A 17,468-nucleotide genomic window follows, 5' to 3' on the forward strand; every position below is an offset into this window, starting at 1 on the left:
TGTAATTACTAATATCATTTAGGAAACTGGCTTCAAAGTTAACGAGGTAGCCATTGTAGAGCTTTGCTGTGATTTTCACACTGTTCTTGCTGACTTCACTTGAAAGATAGAAAAAGAGAATGCAACTTATATTTTAATAAAAGTACTCCAGAATAAATTATTTAGTATCATATTAACATTGTAGTACAAAATCTATACACCAGATACACGAAGAATCATGGAAAAAAATCGGTAAAACTGCTAAGCCACTTTCTTCTGGATATATTATATCACATTACCACAAATACATTTATTTGTACAGTGAAAGCTATGATGGCTTTAATTAGATATAACATTATTAGTTCCCTAAGCATATTTACAAACTCTCCAGAACAGTACTTAAATGTGGATACACTACTGTAGTATTACCAAAAGATGACTGTCTTTTAAGTCCTTCCATATCTATGCATAAATACAGACAGAAGAGGTGGTAACTAGCAGTTCTATAGCACCAGCATGTAGGAAGAAGCCACTACTAAGCATCTTGTATAGCATACAATCTTGTATACAACAAAACAGGAAGAATAGGAATTCCAGAAATTGATGGTGTAAATATTACATCCTTATGAATAATCAACATAAAGAAAGTACAATAACATTGTAAAAGAAATAATTAAAAATAAAAATACTAATGGAAATGTCTCTGCAACAGAAAATCTTTGAAATATTTCCTTACAAAGATGTACATAGTATATGGCTTATTAAAGGTATTAAACCATGGCCCTGTCCACTGTTTTGGCTTTCACGGAAAGAGTCACTGATTTCACTTCTGTAACAGATTTTCCTGCTCAAAATGGCTAAACTTATATGATTTAATAGAAAAATCCACAGATCAGAACAGTAATTAAGACGGGATCTCATGTTGAATATGCAGTACAGTAAAATCTTCTTCTGGTATCTTAGGTCTGATTATTGCAATTTAAATAGAAAAATATAATTGCGCGATGTATTTTTCATTAAATCCTGTCATCCCTCCAGTAAAAAGTCTCTCTCTCCTTTAATCTAAAAAAGGCAAAAAATTATTCACAGTATTTTGTTTAGAACCAGCTAATGGGTTGTGGGTGCCGAGAATTTAGGAAACTTCACTTTCTGAAATTAGTTTGGAAGGTAACTGTATCACTCTTGAGTAAGTATAGTAATCTGATTGGTTGAATAGTTCTAATGGCCTACCATAAAAAACAAACTTCATTGAAAAGATCTAGCGAGGGAAAAATATGCTGGATGTTGAAAATACTTCAGAACAAAGCAGCATCAATTAAAAACTATGAACACTGACAAGAAGCCTGTAACGTACAGCATAGATGTAATACAAGTGAAACTAAAAAGCCAGGTACGTGGAAAGCTAAATAGTGCTGTCATCGGCAACGTGGTGGCCAAAAAATGTGCACCCCTCCTCAGTTTTTACTATTTTTTTAAACAATACATCAACAGGAAGCTACAGGACAGGTGGTTAATATTCCTGAAATCAAAGTCAAACTATTCTCGGAAAAGGGTGGCTAAAGTAGTGTTCAGTTTACAAGTGTAAAAATCACGTTCATGAACATGCTCTGTGCAACCCTATCATCAACAGAATGTGCACAGACAACCTCGGAAGAACTCAGCCTTTGCTGATGGCAATTCTTAACGTATTGTCTTGCTTGGATTCAAAACCACTGGACCTGATGGCTTGTTGAAGTTTACAGACAAAAATCATATCTAGCATTTTCAGCCAAAGAAGAGAATTGACGCTATTCCCCTTCTGGGCTAAAATAATTTTATAGCGTTAAAAGTGTCCTACCCAAAGAACGTGTAAAAGTCCATCTACAAATTTTCCAGTTGTGGAAAATGCTAGTTTAGTTCATATTCAGCACAATGTTTGAACAGTACTCTTAAAATCATGGCTTAATAATAGTGATTAAAAACAAATCAAGAAAACCTTCATTTCAACTAAAATCAGCTAATATTATTCTTTAATTTGTTCCTATTGGCTACAGAAATCTCCTTCAATGTATGTGCTTGTAATAACTGCTTTACCTGATTTATTCTTTCTGTCAGAAGTATCATCCAAAGCTGACAATGCAGTAGAGATGCTCTTCTGAAGATCGTGGTTACCTCCCACAGAATCATCTTCATCAGAAGAAAATGAAGGCAATGTTTCTAAATTTTTCTTAAGTTCTTCATCAGCTTTCTTGGTTGGACTTTCTCCACTAACTTCCACAGCTACAGGTGCTGCTGCTGGCTGAGGCTTTGAAGATGACTGTAGGCAAGGGGCACGAACTATTTGAGTAACTGGTCGCCTAGTCCTGTTGGGCATTCGTACAGCTGGAGCCGAAAACTGTTGCCTCGGCCCAGACTTTAGAAAGTCTAAAAAAGATGCAATAAATCCTGTTTTGACTTCAGGTTGCTTTTCTTCAACTTCTTTGATTTTTTGCCTCATTCTTTCTTGATGCTGGTAAGTATCATAACAACTTTCCGAAACAGGAGAAGAATATGTCAAACAGGAATCGTTTCCTCTTGAATTTTGACGTTTACATTGCCCACTTCTTTTTATCTGTTTCTGAATTGCACTGTCATCTTCTGCAGCATTTTTGTTTTGGCTTTTTCCTTTGCTTTTTTTCTTCTGAAGATTCCCTTGAGCTAAGTCTTGGCATTCTTCTTCAGTTCTGCTAATGGTTCCCTCTCCACCTTGGGGCACAGCTGTTGGCTGCAAAGGACCTTTTGACTGGTTACCTGCTACTGTACCATCATCACAACCCATATTAAAATCATTCTCTGATGTAGCACTTTCTTCACTTAGACTTTTACCACTTGAAACAAATTCTGTCTCTCTTGCATTCACTGTACCATCAACAGGAACTTCGTTATCTTCTTCAGATTCATGACTGATGCTAGATTGTTTCTTAACTGAAACAACCCCTTGTTCTTGCTCCTCTTGACCAGGGCCAAGGGTGGGAGAGGTCATTCTAGTTGGCACATTTTGATCAGAAGTTTCAATATGTTGTTGATCAAGGTTCACAGTTTTTGTCTGTATTGTTGACACTGGCGTAAGATTTATAGTAATTTGGCCTCCGTTCAGAGAAATATTATTTAGACTTGGTGGCTTTCCAACTAAAGTAGGTGAGGCACTGAAACCAGAAGACACATGTCTTACCTCCATTGCTCGAAACTGTGTTTTAGAATCCTCGCTATTTTCAACAGACTGAATTTCTTCTTCATGAGGTGCTGATTTGGCAAAGTCAGATGGAGTCACTCCACAGGCTGCTGCTGTTGCTGCTAAGATATCATCTACATTTGACAATATATTCCTCTCATCACTGAGAAGCATAGTTTCTGGGAAACATATTGAACTAAGAGAAACAAACTGATTTTTTGAATCATGTTGATTTGTTTGCGTAAAATGATCTTTTGTTGTCAAATGTTGCTGTAGCGGTTTCGAGGACTCAGAAATGTCCATTTTCATTACTTCTGAATTCTGAGCATGAAGCTGCTGCTGAGAATGGCCCCCGTTACTTTGAATAATATGACCATCCATCTGAAGGAATGGATGTGCCACCTGCTGAGGACTCTGTATTCTTTGCACTTGTGGTGTTACCTTTGCTTGTCCTAAACTTGACTGCAGAATTGACTGATGAAGAATCTGTAAGTCACAAGCAGACTCCAGAAGTACCTGTGCACTAGGCAAACACAGCTGATGACTATGTCTCAAAGCATGAGGTTGAACCTGTGGTGGTGTACTAATGACCTGGCCTTGCTGTTCTTGAGCTTTATTGTCATGCACCTTATGCATGAGAGTGTGTTGCTGGTTTAGTTCTTTAGCACTCACATTTACTTGTGTCGTTTGCATTAGATTAGCTGCCTTTTTTATATCATGGCTTATACTGGTGATATGGCCAATATGTTGGGAAAGCTGTTCCACAGAATTAACCATTCTTTCATCTTTTTTTGATCCTTGAAGAGCAAGTCCAACAACCTGATCTTCAAGACGAGAGTTACTTCTGATTACACTTTGAGAATATCTGTCATCTGCTTTTGAGACTCTGTAGGATGCATCCTGAGCACTGATTTCATCATCTGTTAGCCTTTGGGTAGAAGATTCAAGAGAAGCCTGCTGTTGCAATGCTTGCATATCCTGCATTGATAATTCTTCCTCTTGTTTTGATGAAACATACAAATTGGAGTCAGACTTCCTTTTAACATATGATTTTGTTTCTGAGGAAGGCCTATTGTTCTGCATTGTCTGTGAATGAGCTGGAGATGCAAAAGGAGGAGACTGGACAGAGGGTAGAAATTTTTGAGACTGTGGAGAGGAGGATTCTTGTGTCTGAGAGTTCTGAGAAGAATGCAAAGAAATAAAGTTCTGATTAGGACTTGAGGCCGGAAGAGTTTGTATCCGAGGAGAGGCAGAAAAGGGAAGAGAAGGTGATGTTAATGTTAAAGACTGCCCTGACGAATAGCTATCTGAAGGACTAACAGCTGATAAAACTTGTGATTGAGATGAAAAACTAACTTGGGATTGGCTAACTGGAGATAAACCCTGAGAGTGACTAGAAGAATAGCTCTGAGATTGACTGACTGAAGAAAGTTCTCTCGTTTGCCCAGAGTAATTCTCATTTGGAACCGAAGTCAATACCTGTTGATCTGAGGAGTAACTTAGTGTTTGACTGTCAGAAGTAATAGTTTGTGATTGCCCAGAAAAAGTCAATGTTTTATACAATGAGGGCAGCTTCTCAATCTTGCTAGATGAGAAATCCTGTGAGTGACTGACAGGTGGCACATTCTGAGCCTGGGATGAAACATAGTTTTGGGACTGGCTGACTGACAAGAGACTGGGGAGCTGTGCTGTAGAATAGATCTGTGCTTGGCCTGTAATTACAGAACTCTGGTTTTGTGCAGTTTTGGGATAGCTTTGTGTCTGCACAGTAGGAGCTACACTTTGAGGTTTGGGGGTCTTTGTTGACCTTGGAGGCTGCTTTGTGGAACAGTTTTTCACTTTTGCTGTGGAAACAGATGGAAAACCAGGTGATGGAATTGCAGATGTATAAGACTGAGCAAGTTCCACTGTGACTTGAGAAGTCTTCTGCTGTGGTCCTCCATTGCTCACCTGAGTAACATCTCCAGCTGGACTACACGATAATGCTGAGTGCCTAGATGTATCCTGAAAATTAACTCCACTTGTACTCGTTAAATAGCTGTGTAAGGAATGCTGTGAAACAGTCAGTTGAGCCTGAACAGACTGAGTACTTGAAGGCCGCTGATGGTGTTTAATAACACTACATTCTCGCTGAAGTGCTCTGTCAATAGAAGCAGTGGAACCAGTAAAGACAGATGTGCTGTATGCCTGAGAAACCTGCTGAGCTCCTCCAAGGGTTGAAGGTAACAAACTAAACTGAGGCTGCAAAAGATGAGGTGCGGATTCTTGAGCAGAACGGTATGTTGATGATTGAGGTGGTATACTTGTACTTAAAACAGAACTGCCTAGGCGCTCAAATGTCAAAGCAGTTGGAACAGTGCCTTGTGATGTTTTTATTTGTAATAAGGGATCATGGGTAGTTAAGAGACCATTTGATGTAGCACTGAAAGTAGTATCTTGAAGAGTAAGAGATGGAGTAGTAGCAAAGTTCCTACTGCTGAAAGTGTTGGGATGCTGATAAGCTGATAAAGCAGATGTTGGTGGAAACGTTCCAGAGGTTGGCAATGCTCCAGTAACAAATAGTTCTGTGGCTGTTGAGGAATGCATACCTGGAAAAAACAAAAACAAAACAAAAAAGGGAAAAAGAATATAATAAAGCTTTACAAGTTACAACACCCTGCATTTCTTTAACTTATTTTCTTGTAAGATCTTGCAGCATTTACAAATATTACCTTCTTCAGAATCACCACCCTTTTTCAACAACAATAAAAACACTGAAAGGCATTTATTGGGGCTAACTTTCAAACTGGAACTACAATTTGGTAAGAATCTGTGCCTGCACTGAATTGCCAAGGGGAAAATAATCACCACCCTAACATGCAAATTTCGAATGAAAAATTGTACAAGAATAATTCTGCTTCGAAACTGAAAGCTCTTTATTCGTTCTTATTTCAGTTTAAAAAGACAGTTCATACTAAGGACAACTGATCGAAAGCTCAAGACCCCTTCAATATGCAATAAAAAGGCAAAATTACACTATACCTCTTGTAATAATTAAAGGAGCAATTCCATCTCTTGCATTTACCTCGATACTTTTACAGCTCATCACATTACGTGAAACAGCATTCAGAGCATACAGTGAAATAACAGCATATATACTTTGCAACAACTATTTTTAAATGGTGGGCTTTGACTTCTAATAAAAAGGGTAGAAATATGATTTGTATGTTGAAACACTGGAGTACAGGATATCCACAGTTAACAACTATTCACAGTGTGATTAAAAACTACCCAACTGAAACAGGTAATATTACTTACTTGTATCCTGGCATTGCTATGTCATCTTTGCTTAAAAAAGATTTACTAATAGAACATATTACTTCAACTGAAAAGCATGAAATTCTCTCAGTGGTTTTGGGAGGTGCAAGATGGGACCTACAGCAGTGATCTGCATCTTGTGACCTGCAGGTACTGGTGAAGTTTGTGTACTATTTCTAAAGAGTCTATAAAAGAAAATGAGATAAGCTTAAACTTGCTGCATAGCAATTTGCATTTCTAGTGGGAAATTTGCAGGGATCCACAAATCAAAAAGAGAATTAAAATCACTAACGTAATTTGACCATTTCAAATTCTTCTTGGATACTCAAAACAGCTTTTAGCATTGGATTAGATTTAAGGACAAAAAAAATTACTGAAAAGGCTCATTTTGACACAAATACCTCAGTAAAAAAAAGAGTTCAATTTTCATTTGAAAAATATATTAAGACTTCTTAAACTGATTGCAACTTACATCATTAAATTATCTGAAAGCGTCAGATGAAGCTGTGAAAGTCTTTGTTCCCCCTCTCAGTTCAAGACATATACTGATAATGAAGAGATAAGATACTGAAGGAATGACATGGTATTTTCACAAGTCAACAATAAGGTCCGAGTAAGGAAGCACAAGCAGTGCTTTAATGCATTCATTCTGTATTTAAAAAAAATATATCATGTATATCTGGGTTCTTTTCTGATCCCTACCGCTAAAAAAAACGTAGGGGCATCCAGAGGCTCAGTAGCAAGGATCTACGAAAGGGAACAATTTATTTCCATTTTAACTGTGGACGTCTAGGAGTTCTCATCTAACATGTACTTTTTCTTTCCCTTTTAGGAATTAAAACCCTTCCTACTACACATGGAAGTTCTTATACCAGACAAGCAGACAGTCAGTCACAGAAGCACTGCTTCTGGTAGACCTGGTGGGGTTTTTTTATTTGATTTTTGAAGAGGAGCAGACAAAGTATATGGTGAAGAAAACAAGCTGTGTGCACAACCTCCCCACTAACCTAAGAAATCAGAACATAGCTAACACATCCCACACATACAAGGCAGACTTGATAGGGGAATGTTAACAAACATGCTTTTCTGCTTTTTCCCCCAAAATTGGCAGTTGTAGGGTTCAGAGAAAAAGTATACAGTCCCTCCTAAGGAGGTCATCTTGAAAGGATAAGTCAGAGTATTTGTTTTTCCTTTTCAAAAAAGTCTGTAGGACACAAAGCTCCTTAAAGATACTTTGGAGCATTGAGGGATATAGAAAAGCAGCAAAAGTATGAAAGGAAAATAGAAAGCTCAGAGTAACATTGAGAACAGGTTTATGGATGAGTTCTTAGTAATGAGTAGTCTCAATCACTGGGTTCAACACGAAACCCGACCCACAGCATGTCTCCCATTCTTCACAGTTCACTGTGATAGGTAGGCTGCAAAGGAGAAAATGCTAGGAGGAAGAGGGGAAAAAAAGATTTCTTCCTAGCTGACAATCTGATGTGAGGATGGGTCATTAAAACTTTAACACACCACTGGTTATTCAGATTTAGACAGATTAATAGCTTCTTCATCTGTGCTCCCATGTATCTGCTCTTTTGTTCACCTAAATTGTCCACAGTGAATGAAAAGCAGGTGTCTTTCAACATCCTCTTTTATCAACTTTTTGGGTTGATCTTCATGGAACGCAGCTTCACATTACATTTAACAGTAAGTGCAAGCTGTCAAAAAAAGGATTGTTAAACTCTTTCTTCTCCCTACCTTATGCCTCCTCCCCTGAATCAGAACTACCAATCATACAGCTGCTTCGAGAGACAGATCAGCTTGCTGATACAGTGGAAAATCATACCACTAAAGAAAGAAAAAATAAATGTTTTCCATCAGATCTGTAAATGGATCTGATTCACTGCACAGCTAGCTGCACAATCACTGCATAAGATTCAGGATGACTTGAAACTACCCATAGATGCAGGCGCATACTCTTATCTTGGTATGGCTGTCTGCAGCAAGCTCATAATATGGAAAGTTTCCTGCTCAGTACAGATGGCTTAACTGATCAAGAGGTATGGTGGGTACAGTAGGCAGTCAGCCTGCCAGAAAAGAGGACACATCTGTTTGTCGATTAGACCATTTATTTTTATGCAACGCGCATCTGGAACCCTCTCTTTTGAGAACACCTTGCTCATTATTTTTACGTACCAAGAGGCTGAGGTTATCCACAAACTTTTAGTAGTAATATCACAGAAGAACTATGACAGGGAGTGGAGTTTGAGAATCAAAGGTTTGTTAGGATGTCAAAGTAGTCTACCAGAACATGTTTATGGTGTTAGTGAGACTAATTCCAAATAGAAGGAGGGAGAAGAAATTTGACTCATCAGACAAAATAATATCCTATACCTCTAAATCCCATCTAAACAATTGAAGCTTCTGCTCAGAGATGAGTAATATTCCACTGATTTTGAGATTTTAAATACTGAGGTGGAAAAGAACTGGAAGAGATGCAGCTTTTTCAGTTAGTCAGGATATTTTTATTATAACCCCACCCCCAAAACATTCAATACAATCATGATGAATTTTATTTCAAGGGAAATTTTTCACCTGTCTGCCAGGAAGGAGCCCTGAATTGCGGTAAAAGGGTAGATCCTGAAGAGGCTGCCTGAGCGGTACGAGACTCAATTGCAGAAAGAAAATTCATTACTGAAGTTTCCTTAGTGTTACTTCCAGCGCTGTGCATACTGCTATCAAATATTCCCGAAAGACCTAGATGGAAGCAGGGCAGGGGGGACAAAACAAATAGACAATTCAGATGAACTTACTATAAAAATTGCAATCAAATGACAAGGACATTTATAATCCACTAAAAATAATCTATGAAACGTGAGCAATACTATTAAACTACAGAGATTTTTCACTGTTCTAACAGCTTTACAGCATTGCATCTGTAAATTGAAACTTGAGGACACATTTTAAAAGCTATTATTAAATGGAAGTCAAATACGATGCTTTGAAACAATATTTCAGTTCACCAGTACAAACTCTCCCTTCATCTGAGGATTCCCTATTCCACTTCTTACATGAACTACTTACACATTACAGAAATCCTTCAAAAATAGGTTTGACTTCTCTGTATTTTTCCCCTTTGGGGAGCTTGTAATAGTTTGGATAGCTCTGCGGGACCAAGGCCAACATACGAAAAGGATTTTTGGTTGCATTGCCTGCTTCAACAACTGTTGCTCATACCCTTCAAGGGCAGGGGGCTAGGTGGAAACCACTGGTTAGATCACATAGTTTGAGTAACTGAGTTTAGGTCAAGACTGCAGGGTCTGCTCTCTGAAACATCCCTTGCAGTTCAGACCCTCCTTTGTCTTTCTCAAGGACCTGGCCAAGCCACCACAGATTCCTTCCAGCTCATGAGCTCAAATATCTTTTCCTTGGAAACTGGGTTGCAAAGTGAGGGGGAAGAGGTTGTGCCCTGCCTTGTGCTGACAGGGAGATAGGATATCACCAGGATCACAGACAGATCCTGTTGTAGATCTAACATAGCTTAACCTGCTACTACATTTAAAGTAAATTTTAACTTCCTCCACAACACTACATCTTAGTTTGCACATGTAAGCACTAGCAACGGTGTGTTCCAACTAGTATTATTTTTCCTATCTGCTACAGACTAAAAGAACTGGCACAATTTCAGCAGCTAGCTTTGGGACATGCTTAACATTAGGCCCTTAGGCATAGGCCAAAATCTGAAAAGCTGTATTTCAAAGGAAAAAACGCAGGAGTTTCTTCAAAAAACCAATAATTTATAAAGCATAACACTCCCTTATATCTTCCTTTTACAACATGCATTTATGACAATATTTTGACAAAAGCCAGCACGTAATTGTTATCCCTCTACTACAAACTCAGCTTTTCTAACAGTATTTGCCATCATCTGCATAACAAATTCCCTCCAACTATAAAATCCATTAACTCAAAATTATGTAACAGTTTCTATTTCAGCTATTACAGCTGAAATCTCATGATTTGGGCAGTTACCAGTAGGATGGTGTGTAGCAGAGTATCCAGGAAGTTGATGAGAAGATGTATATGTCTGTCTGTGAAGAAGATCTGTTTCTGAATGTGATGGATGTCCTCCTCCATAGCTTAGGCTGAGAAAAAAATTAAACATTATGAACAAAAACATACAGCTAGAGAAACAAGGTATAACTATGAAACCCTGAGAAGGAGCCACAAATTTTTAGAAATAAAGAAAAAATAAGCCCAAGATCTGAAATATGTGATTGTGCCAGGATGTACTAAAGATGTTTTATATATATGAAACCTGACTAGCCAAAGAAGTCAGTTCATCACAGAAAATTCTATAAAGGAGTAGTTCAGAAAAGGTGATGTTTCTTTAGCTCAACTATCAGAAACACTGAATGGACACATTCTGTAATGATTTACTGATTTAAAATCTGCACAAGTAGACAATTACAAATACATGCCCCTTCTAACATTTCAAGTTTGGACTCTATTTAAACTTTCAGGACCACATTTAATACAAAGGCTAGAATCACTAGGAAGCTTCAGGAACAATAGTGTGTTTTAAAGATTCTGTTCATTTCAGTATGCTTATATGATAATTAATAATTGATAATGAGAGCAATAGCAAGTGACAAATCTCATTCTTCAGGCCTCCTAGCATTAAATGCACATTAATGGTCTATAGTTTTTATTTAAAATTTTGAAAGGAGTCATCTGTTTTTACATGATGTTTTAATCAGGCTTAATGGAAGCAAACTGAAGATATATAGTGTCCGTCTGTGTTCATGCAAAAGCAATAATGTAGAAAATAAAGAAATGCAAAGTTAATATCAAGCAACATTAAGAACTGGCCAAAAATACTAATGTTTTCCAACTCAAAATACAGAAAAGGAAGGGAGAAGCAAAACAAAATCCCAAAGCTTTCAAGCTTCCACAGATTCAGGTCTGTATGATCTGCAGAGCTGCTAGTGGATCTAATTTGCCAGTTATAGTATTGTTAACTCCAAACATTCAGAAGTCAGAACCAAAAAAGCCAACTCCTATCAAATGGAAAAAAATGAAAGCCAATGTGATTGAATAATTGTATTCTACCTTCTTTTTTATTGCCTTCTGGATGTTAAGTTTCAAGGCAGCTGTCACTTACTCCAACGCGCATGTGAGAGTGCTTTAAGTTCAAAATTCAATTGTAAGCAGATGCAACCCCCCACCGTCACCTCCACCCCTCCCCCCCAGAAAACCCAAACACCACCAAACCCACTGCTGCCCCTGTCTCCCTGCTGACTGCTACAAGGGAGACTTCACGTACCTTCTTTGATCCCCTGGGATGAGGGGGCAGTCACTCAGCATAAGGGAAAAATTGAACATTTGATGCCAGGAATCACGACATCATGGGAAACTTTTATAGAAGTCACCAAATAATAAAAAAATTGGCAACATTACTGCATTTGCTTCATTTTCATTAAGATGACAAGAAGAGGCAGAGCAGATCTGATGAGCCAGGAAGAGTACTGCGACCTCTACACTTGCCTATAAGGGACACTAGGTTTTAGACTTCTAAATAAATTTCTGTGTCTGAGATCTATTAACAGCGGATCCATTTTCCATTTTATCTACTTATAGCATAGGAGTGCTCATAATAGTCAGCATGCCAAACTAAGGAAGGAATTAAAATTCTTTAAAAAACAAGCAAGCAAAAAAGCAGCTGTTGCATTTATCAGTTGCACTCACTACCTGGCACTTCAACAACTATTCACAGTAATAACTACCTTTTAGAGAATCATCAAATCTTAATTCAGTGCGGGCATATCAACGTGCTTATCTTATTGAGCATAAGTTTTTGCATGGTTCAACACTGTGACCAGCAACTGACTGCATAACCATATGATACGGTGGGTTACCTTTTAGTCTAGCATATTAAAACTTTTAACGTTTCTAGACAAAAATACAACTGCGTTCTGCACGTAACACACAAGACACATTTGCACAAGACATATAATAAAGCTAATTTAAATGCAAGTTATTTTTACAAGATACATTTTTTAAGTTAAGGTGGAGGCTTTTTTTAAATAGACAAATTTGCACAAATAGAAAAGCTAGATAAACCTTAGCACATATAATGTCTTCTTTACATTTAAAAAAATAAACATATGCTACACCTGAAAATACTTTTCTAAACTGATCCTCAATTCCAGTTGGGCATGTATTATTAGCAAGAATTATCCTTGTGACACAAATGCTGATCTTTTGCAATCTTTTCATCTGTAAGAAATTTCCATTAAGTGAAGTTTTTTTTAAAGCATTTACATACGTAAAAGTATGTGTTGCTGATTTTCCCCTCATTTGTGTTTAAAATATAAACTAAGAAGTCATACTAAATATATCACTTACATTGAGAAACATCTTTTTTTTTTCCCCGTTTCATATATTTTTAGGAAAAGGGAGGCACATTTAGCTTTGCAGTGATGTTCTAGGCTATGCTTTGTGGCAAATATCCTTCCCAAGGAGGTGCAAGACCCACAAAGGTTGGTACAGACTACATCAAATAATTTTGCATCATCCCTTCTCTTGCATTGTATAGTAGAAGTTCACATTCAAAAAGTGCATGGATTTCTATTCAAAATTAACTCCTGGGAAATTTGGGGATTTAAAAATGACTATTTTTAAAATTTAAAATGTGTATTTATTCAGGTCCTTTGGTGAAGACTGATTCATTTCCCCCTCTTTACTCCCTTGCAATAAACCCCTTTCTTACAGTCTGCTCAAAGACTACAAGACAGGCTAACACATTAGCTTGTAGATGTGAGGTGGAACATTCTGAATGATTACTCTTGCAAAACAGATGCAGACACAGCCTTCATAACAAAGAGAAAATTAACATTGGATACAAAATAACCTTTAGCTCTAGTATCTCAAAAATCTTGTTAGTTAATAGAATCTCAAAATTCTAAGAGAGCTACTTGACTACAGTAAGGCTTCTATTCATATCTATCATGAGATTATTCAAAGTATCTGATGATGGTTGCTATGTTTTTTCCCCAAACTCCCAGGTCATAGTTAATGCAACCGCAATCTCAAAAATGAACCTGTCTTTCAATGAAAACATTGTACATTGTATTTATTAGAGCAGTTAATTGTTTATTGTATAATTACTTGTTGCTGGAATGTAGATTCTTATCTCAAAAAACCTGCATATATGCCTTCAGTTTACATAAACTTATCCTAAACACAAGCACAACAAGCTGAAAGAAGATTACAGCCTCAGGGTTTCTTTTTATAAAATTTAGTTTTTAAACAGATGAACTTACTAAACATGTAATTCACACATCAAAAATAAATTAAGTGTAGCAAATAACATTATAGCTATCTAGTCATTTGTACTTTGTTTTCTAACTTCTTGTTAAAATTCCACAGGAGCTCTCACTTGTTCTGAAATATTGAGTTACTGAAGATAGACATTAATATTATTTGGTACTTTGTTGTTTGTTATGATTAGTTACTATAGTGTTCCAAAAATATTTTGCCCTTATCCAGATATACCACCGTAATTTCTCATTTCTATTGGCATAATTAACTGCACAATGGAGTGATAACTGCTAGAAAGTGCTATGGAAGGCATACAAATTGCGAACACAGTTTCCTCCGAAAGTATTTTTCATTGAAAAGGTCCATTCAATTTTAATATAATGTTTTAATTAAGTGTCCTTTCAGAGATGTCCTATGAAGAGCTATCATTATTTGTTCTTGCTGTAATGATGTGATCAAAAAAATCCTTTGCCAATGAAAGTGAAATGTCTCAAGTTAATCTGTTCTGTTTTGGTTTTTTTGAGCTATATCAGTTGGTCCACCAGAAGGTAGTACTTCTTCCAATAACATTTCTGGCAGAGAATTTATAGTCTTCACACTTGTTACTAAAATATCTCGATCTTCATTTAACAATCCTTGCTGTTTCCCAGTAGCAATTCCTTCCTGATTCAACTGTTCAGGTATCTGTTTATATTGCTATTATTGAGACAATTTATTTCCACAGCATTCTTCAATATAATATTTTAATATGAATTTAGGTCTCCAAATGCAGTAGGTTAATGAGTTATATTGCACTAGCCACCCTCCTCACCTGCCAACACAATTATGTGAGTTGCGTTTTATACAACTGATAGATTTGTTTCCCAATTTCAAACTCACACAGAAGCATCACTTCTACAAGGAAACAAAATCTAGTTGCAATAAGCATTGAACATAGAGGCAGCTTTTATTTTTAATTTTCTCATTTTCCTCAAATATCCTTGCTTTCCTAAGCATCCATACAGAATTAAATACAGAAACAAAAACACCTCAAATATGTATTTTAGATTACCGAACATTTGATCCAAAAAGCACTGTTATATAGGAAAAGGTTGGGTTTTTTTAATCTTTCTACTTAATATTCCAGACCAATTTTCGTTAGAACCTGGCAATTATTAAGAATTTTTTTTTTTTAAAGATTTAGTAACTGAGTAGCTATTAATTTAGGCAAATGTATAACGCTTAGATGAAAAATTGGCCAGGACTTTTAACAAGCAAATATATTTCTGAGTGCAAGAATTTCTTTTGCTCTTTAGCATTTATAACTTCTGCCTCTTAAAAAAAACCTTTAAAATCACATAGCATTTGCAAAATATTCCAACTGTAAAGGCTAAGCTGAAAGTGAAACTAGACACCTAAAAGATAAGTAGTTACACAGGAAACTCCTACTGGTCCCAATAAAACTCAGGCTCCTAATGCTGATGTGTTTACAGAGACAGAAAGCTCCCCCCACCCCCAGTCTCAGACTCCCATTATGTCAATAAAATGCAACAAAGCTCTCTAACATGCCTGAAATCCAAAATAATCAAATGGAACAAAACAAAAAGCAACAACCCAGCATGCACTATACAAATGATCAGATTTGAAGCAAATGAGAGTAACAATTTGATTTTATTTTTGGGCAGCCTATTTCCAATTTAATGAAAATAAGAAGTCAGCTCCCTGACTCTTGTGAGAAGATAGACTCCTGTGTTACTAGGCATACAATCTGTTTTTAATTAAACTACCAAAACAGAGATAACAATACAGTGATATCCTCATGCTGACAAGGAAATGCCTAAAAACTGATACTTTGCTTTTTACCTGTCTTGAGATACATGTTAAAGATAGGAAGTATTACTCACATTATTCTAATGAAACTATTATATTAAGAAAATATAGACGTTTAACCTTTTACCTAAAAGCTTACACACTTTGAAAAGGAATCTCTCTTCAACTACCTCTTCAACTATCCAATAGTCTCTTCTACTTAGAGGCTGAAAGCAAAGCCTTATAAGATCCAAATACCACACAACACGCAAACTCATTTCCAAATATTAAAAACACTCTTCTTTTTAAATATAAGAAAGTTACATGTAAGCTTGTATGCAGCTTACACCTCTTTTCAGCCAGCATGTTTCATTTTACACATGTAAAATACAGTTGCAGGTTGCATTAACTGTTGGCAGCTTCATACCTAGAATTGTTTTAATATCAGATTTAATATTAGATTTGTTTAAATATTTATCTTTGTTAATTTTCCTTTATTCACAGCATCTCATGGAGGCAGAAAGGAAAAGCATTACTTGGGAACATTACCTGAATGTAATATAGATGAAATGGAAGACAAATGAAAAATCACAGAGGCTTTTAGCTAGCATGCACTTCAGGTGCTCATTCTATCAGCAGCCAAGTTCACAGTAGCTTGCTATAGTCTAATTACAATGTAATTCAAAAACTAGAGTTAATTTATTCTCCAGTTCAAAATAAAATTAAAAAACAATATTATAGGTATATATATTTCATCTGAAAATGGGTTTGGTCTTTTGTTTAAAAAAAAAAAAGACTCTAAGAAAGCAAAATCATAAAGGACAGAGATTTGCCTAGAATGAAAGCTGTTACGTAAACCAGTTTAGCACAGTTAACAGTATTAAAATAGTCCTGTCCAGCTGATAGGCCAACTCACTTCTGAAACTTTAAAAGCAAGCCTATACAGAGAACAGAAATTCCAATAAAAGGAAAATAGACTCTTTGTTCAGGCCAGACATTTGTCTTCTGACTCATTTCAGTGCAAAATATTTATTTAGAAACATATATACCATGTGATTTTTCACCTATATTTTCTAGTTTTACACAGAAAAAAAAGGACACTGCAAGAACAAATATGGTTCAAAGCTTCAAAATGTCAGCAGGTTCATGAAAAATTTGAGACGATATTTCTCTTCAGGATAGAATGTTTAAAAAAATGGGAAATACAGAATTAGACTCCAATCATATGGCATTAGAGCAATATATACAACAGCATTATTTTATCTATAATCTCATCTCTGTTGGTTATGCCACACTCTTATCTTTTAAAGCCATTATAGACCATATATTTAATCTAGAATGTGTAAAATCATAATATATCAAAGACAATCACCCTTCACTCTTTCATTAAAGATGAAGTTAAGTTCCTACTTCTGCTCTTATGTCAGCAAAAGCATAACTGAGACCTCCACGACTTGGAGGGAAGATCGCCTCAAGGTACTTGTGAGTGGAAATGCTCATCATTGCTTTGCTTTCCAAGAGCTTCTAAGAAAGAAATTTGGAGGTAGAAATGAATTATATACAGTGAATTGGCTGAATGAGCAAAATTTCATGCTGTTTATGTGATTCTTTAACTGAATACATGTCATATCTTAAGAAAAGAAAAAGATTTCATGGCAAAAAAGGTCTGTCTCCATTTTATTTCCATGTAAATGTGCCTGAACACTGTATACTTGATCCTTGAAAGAAAGAAGGGGAAAGGGGGAAAAAGGGGAAAGGGGGAAAAAGGGGAAAGGGGGAAAAAGGGGAAAGGGGGAAAAAGGGGAAAGGGGGAAAAAGGGGAAAGGGGGAAAAAGGGGAAAGGGGGAAAAAGGGGAAAGGGGGAAAAAGGGGAAAGGGGGAAAAAGGGGAAAGGGGGAAAAAGGGG

The 17,468-nt window shown here is 36.5% G+C and overlaps 1 protein-coding gene across 5 annotated transcripts in view; it reads right to left on the reverse strand.

Annotated features, from left to right (window-relative positions):
* QSER1 (glutamine and serine rich 1) overlaps nucleotides 1-17,468 on the reverse strand; it is a 50,065-nt gene that overhangs the window by 19,021 nt on the left and 13,576 nt on the right. For 4 of the 5 annotated variants that reach the window (XR_011141399.1, XR_011141398.1, XM_068945205.1 and 1 more), the window contains exons 2-4: nucleotides 10,484-10,596; nucleotides 9,047-9,208; nucleotides 2,053-5,757 (exon numbers count right to left, since the gene is read on the reverse strand). Coding sequence is in view for 3 of the 5 variants with exons in the window: in XM_068945204.1 (XP_068801305.1) it covers nucleotides 2,053-5,757; nucleotides 9,047-9,208; nucleotides 10,484-10,596 (3,980 nt within the window). In the remaining 2 variants the exon portion in view is untranslated. Of the gene's footprint in view, nucleotides 1-2,052; nucleotides 5,758-9,046; nucleotides 9,209-10,483; nucleotides 10,597-11,777; nucleotides 17,278-17,468 lie in introns of those variants that run through there. The other variant, XM_009678323.2, reaches the window with a different exon arrangement.

Source organism: Struthio camelus, chromosome 5 (genome assembly GCF_040807025.1).
Source record: "Struthio camelus isolate bStrCam1 chromosome 5, bStrCam1.hap1, whole genome shotgun sequence".
NCBI classification, from domain to species: domain Eukaryota; kingdom Metazoa; phylum Chordata; class Aves; order Struthioniformes; family Struthionidae; genus Struthio; species Struthio camelus.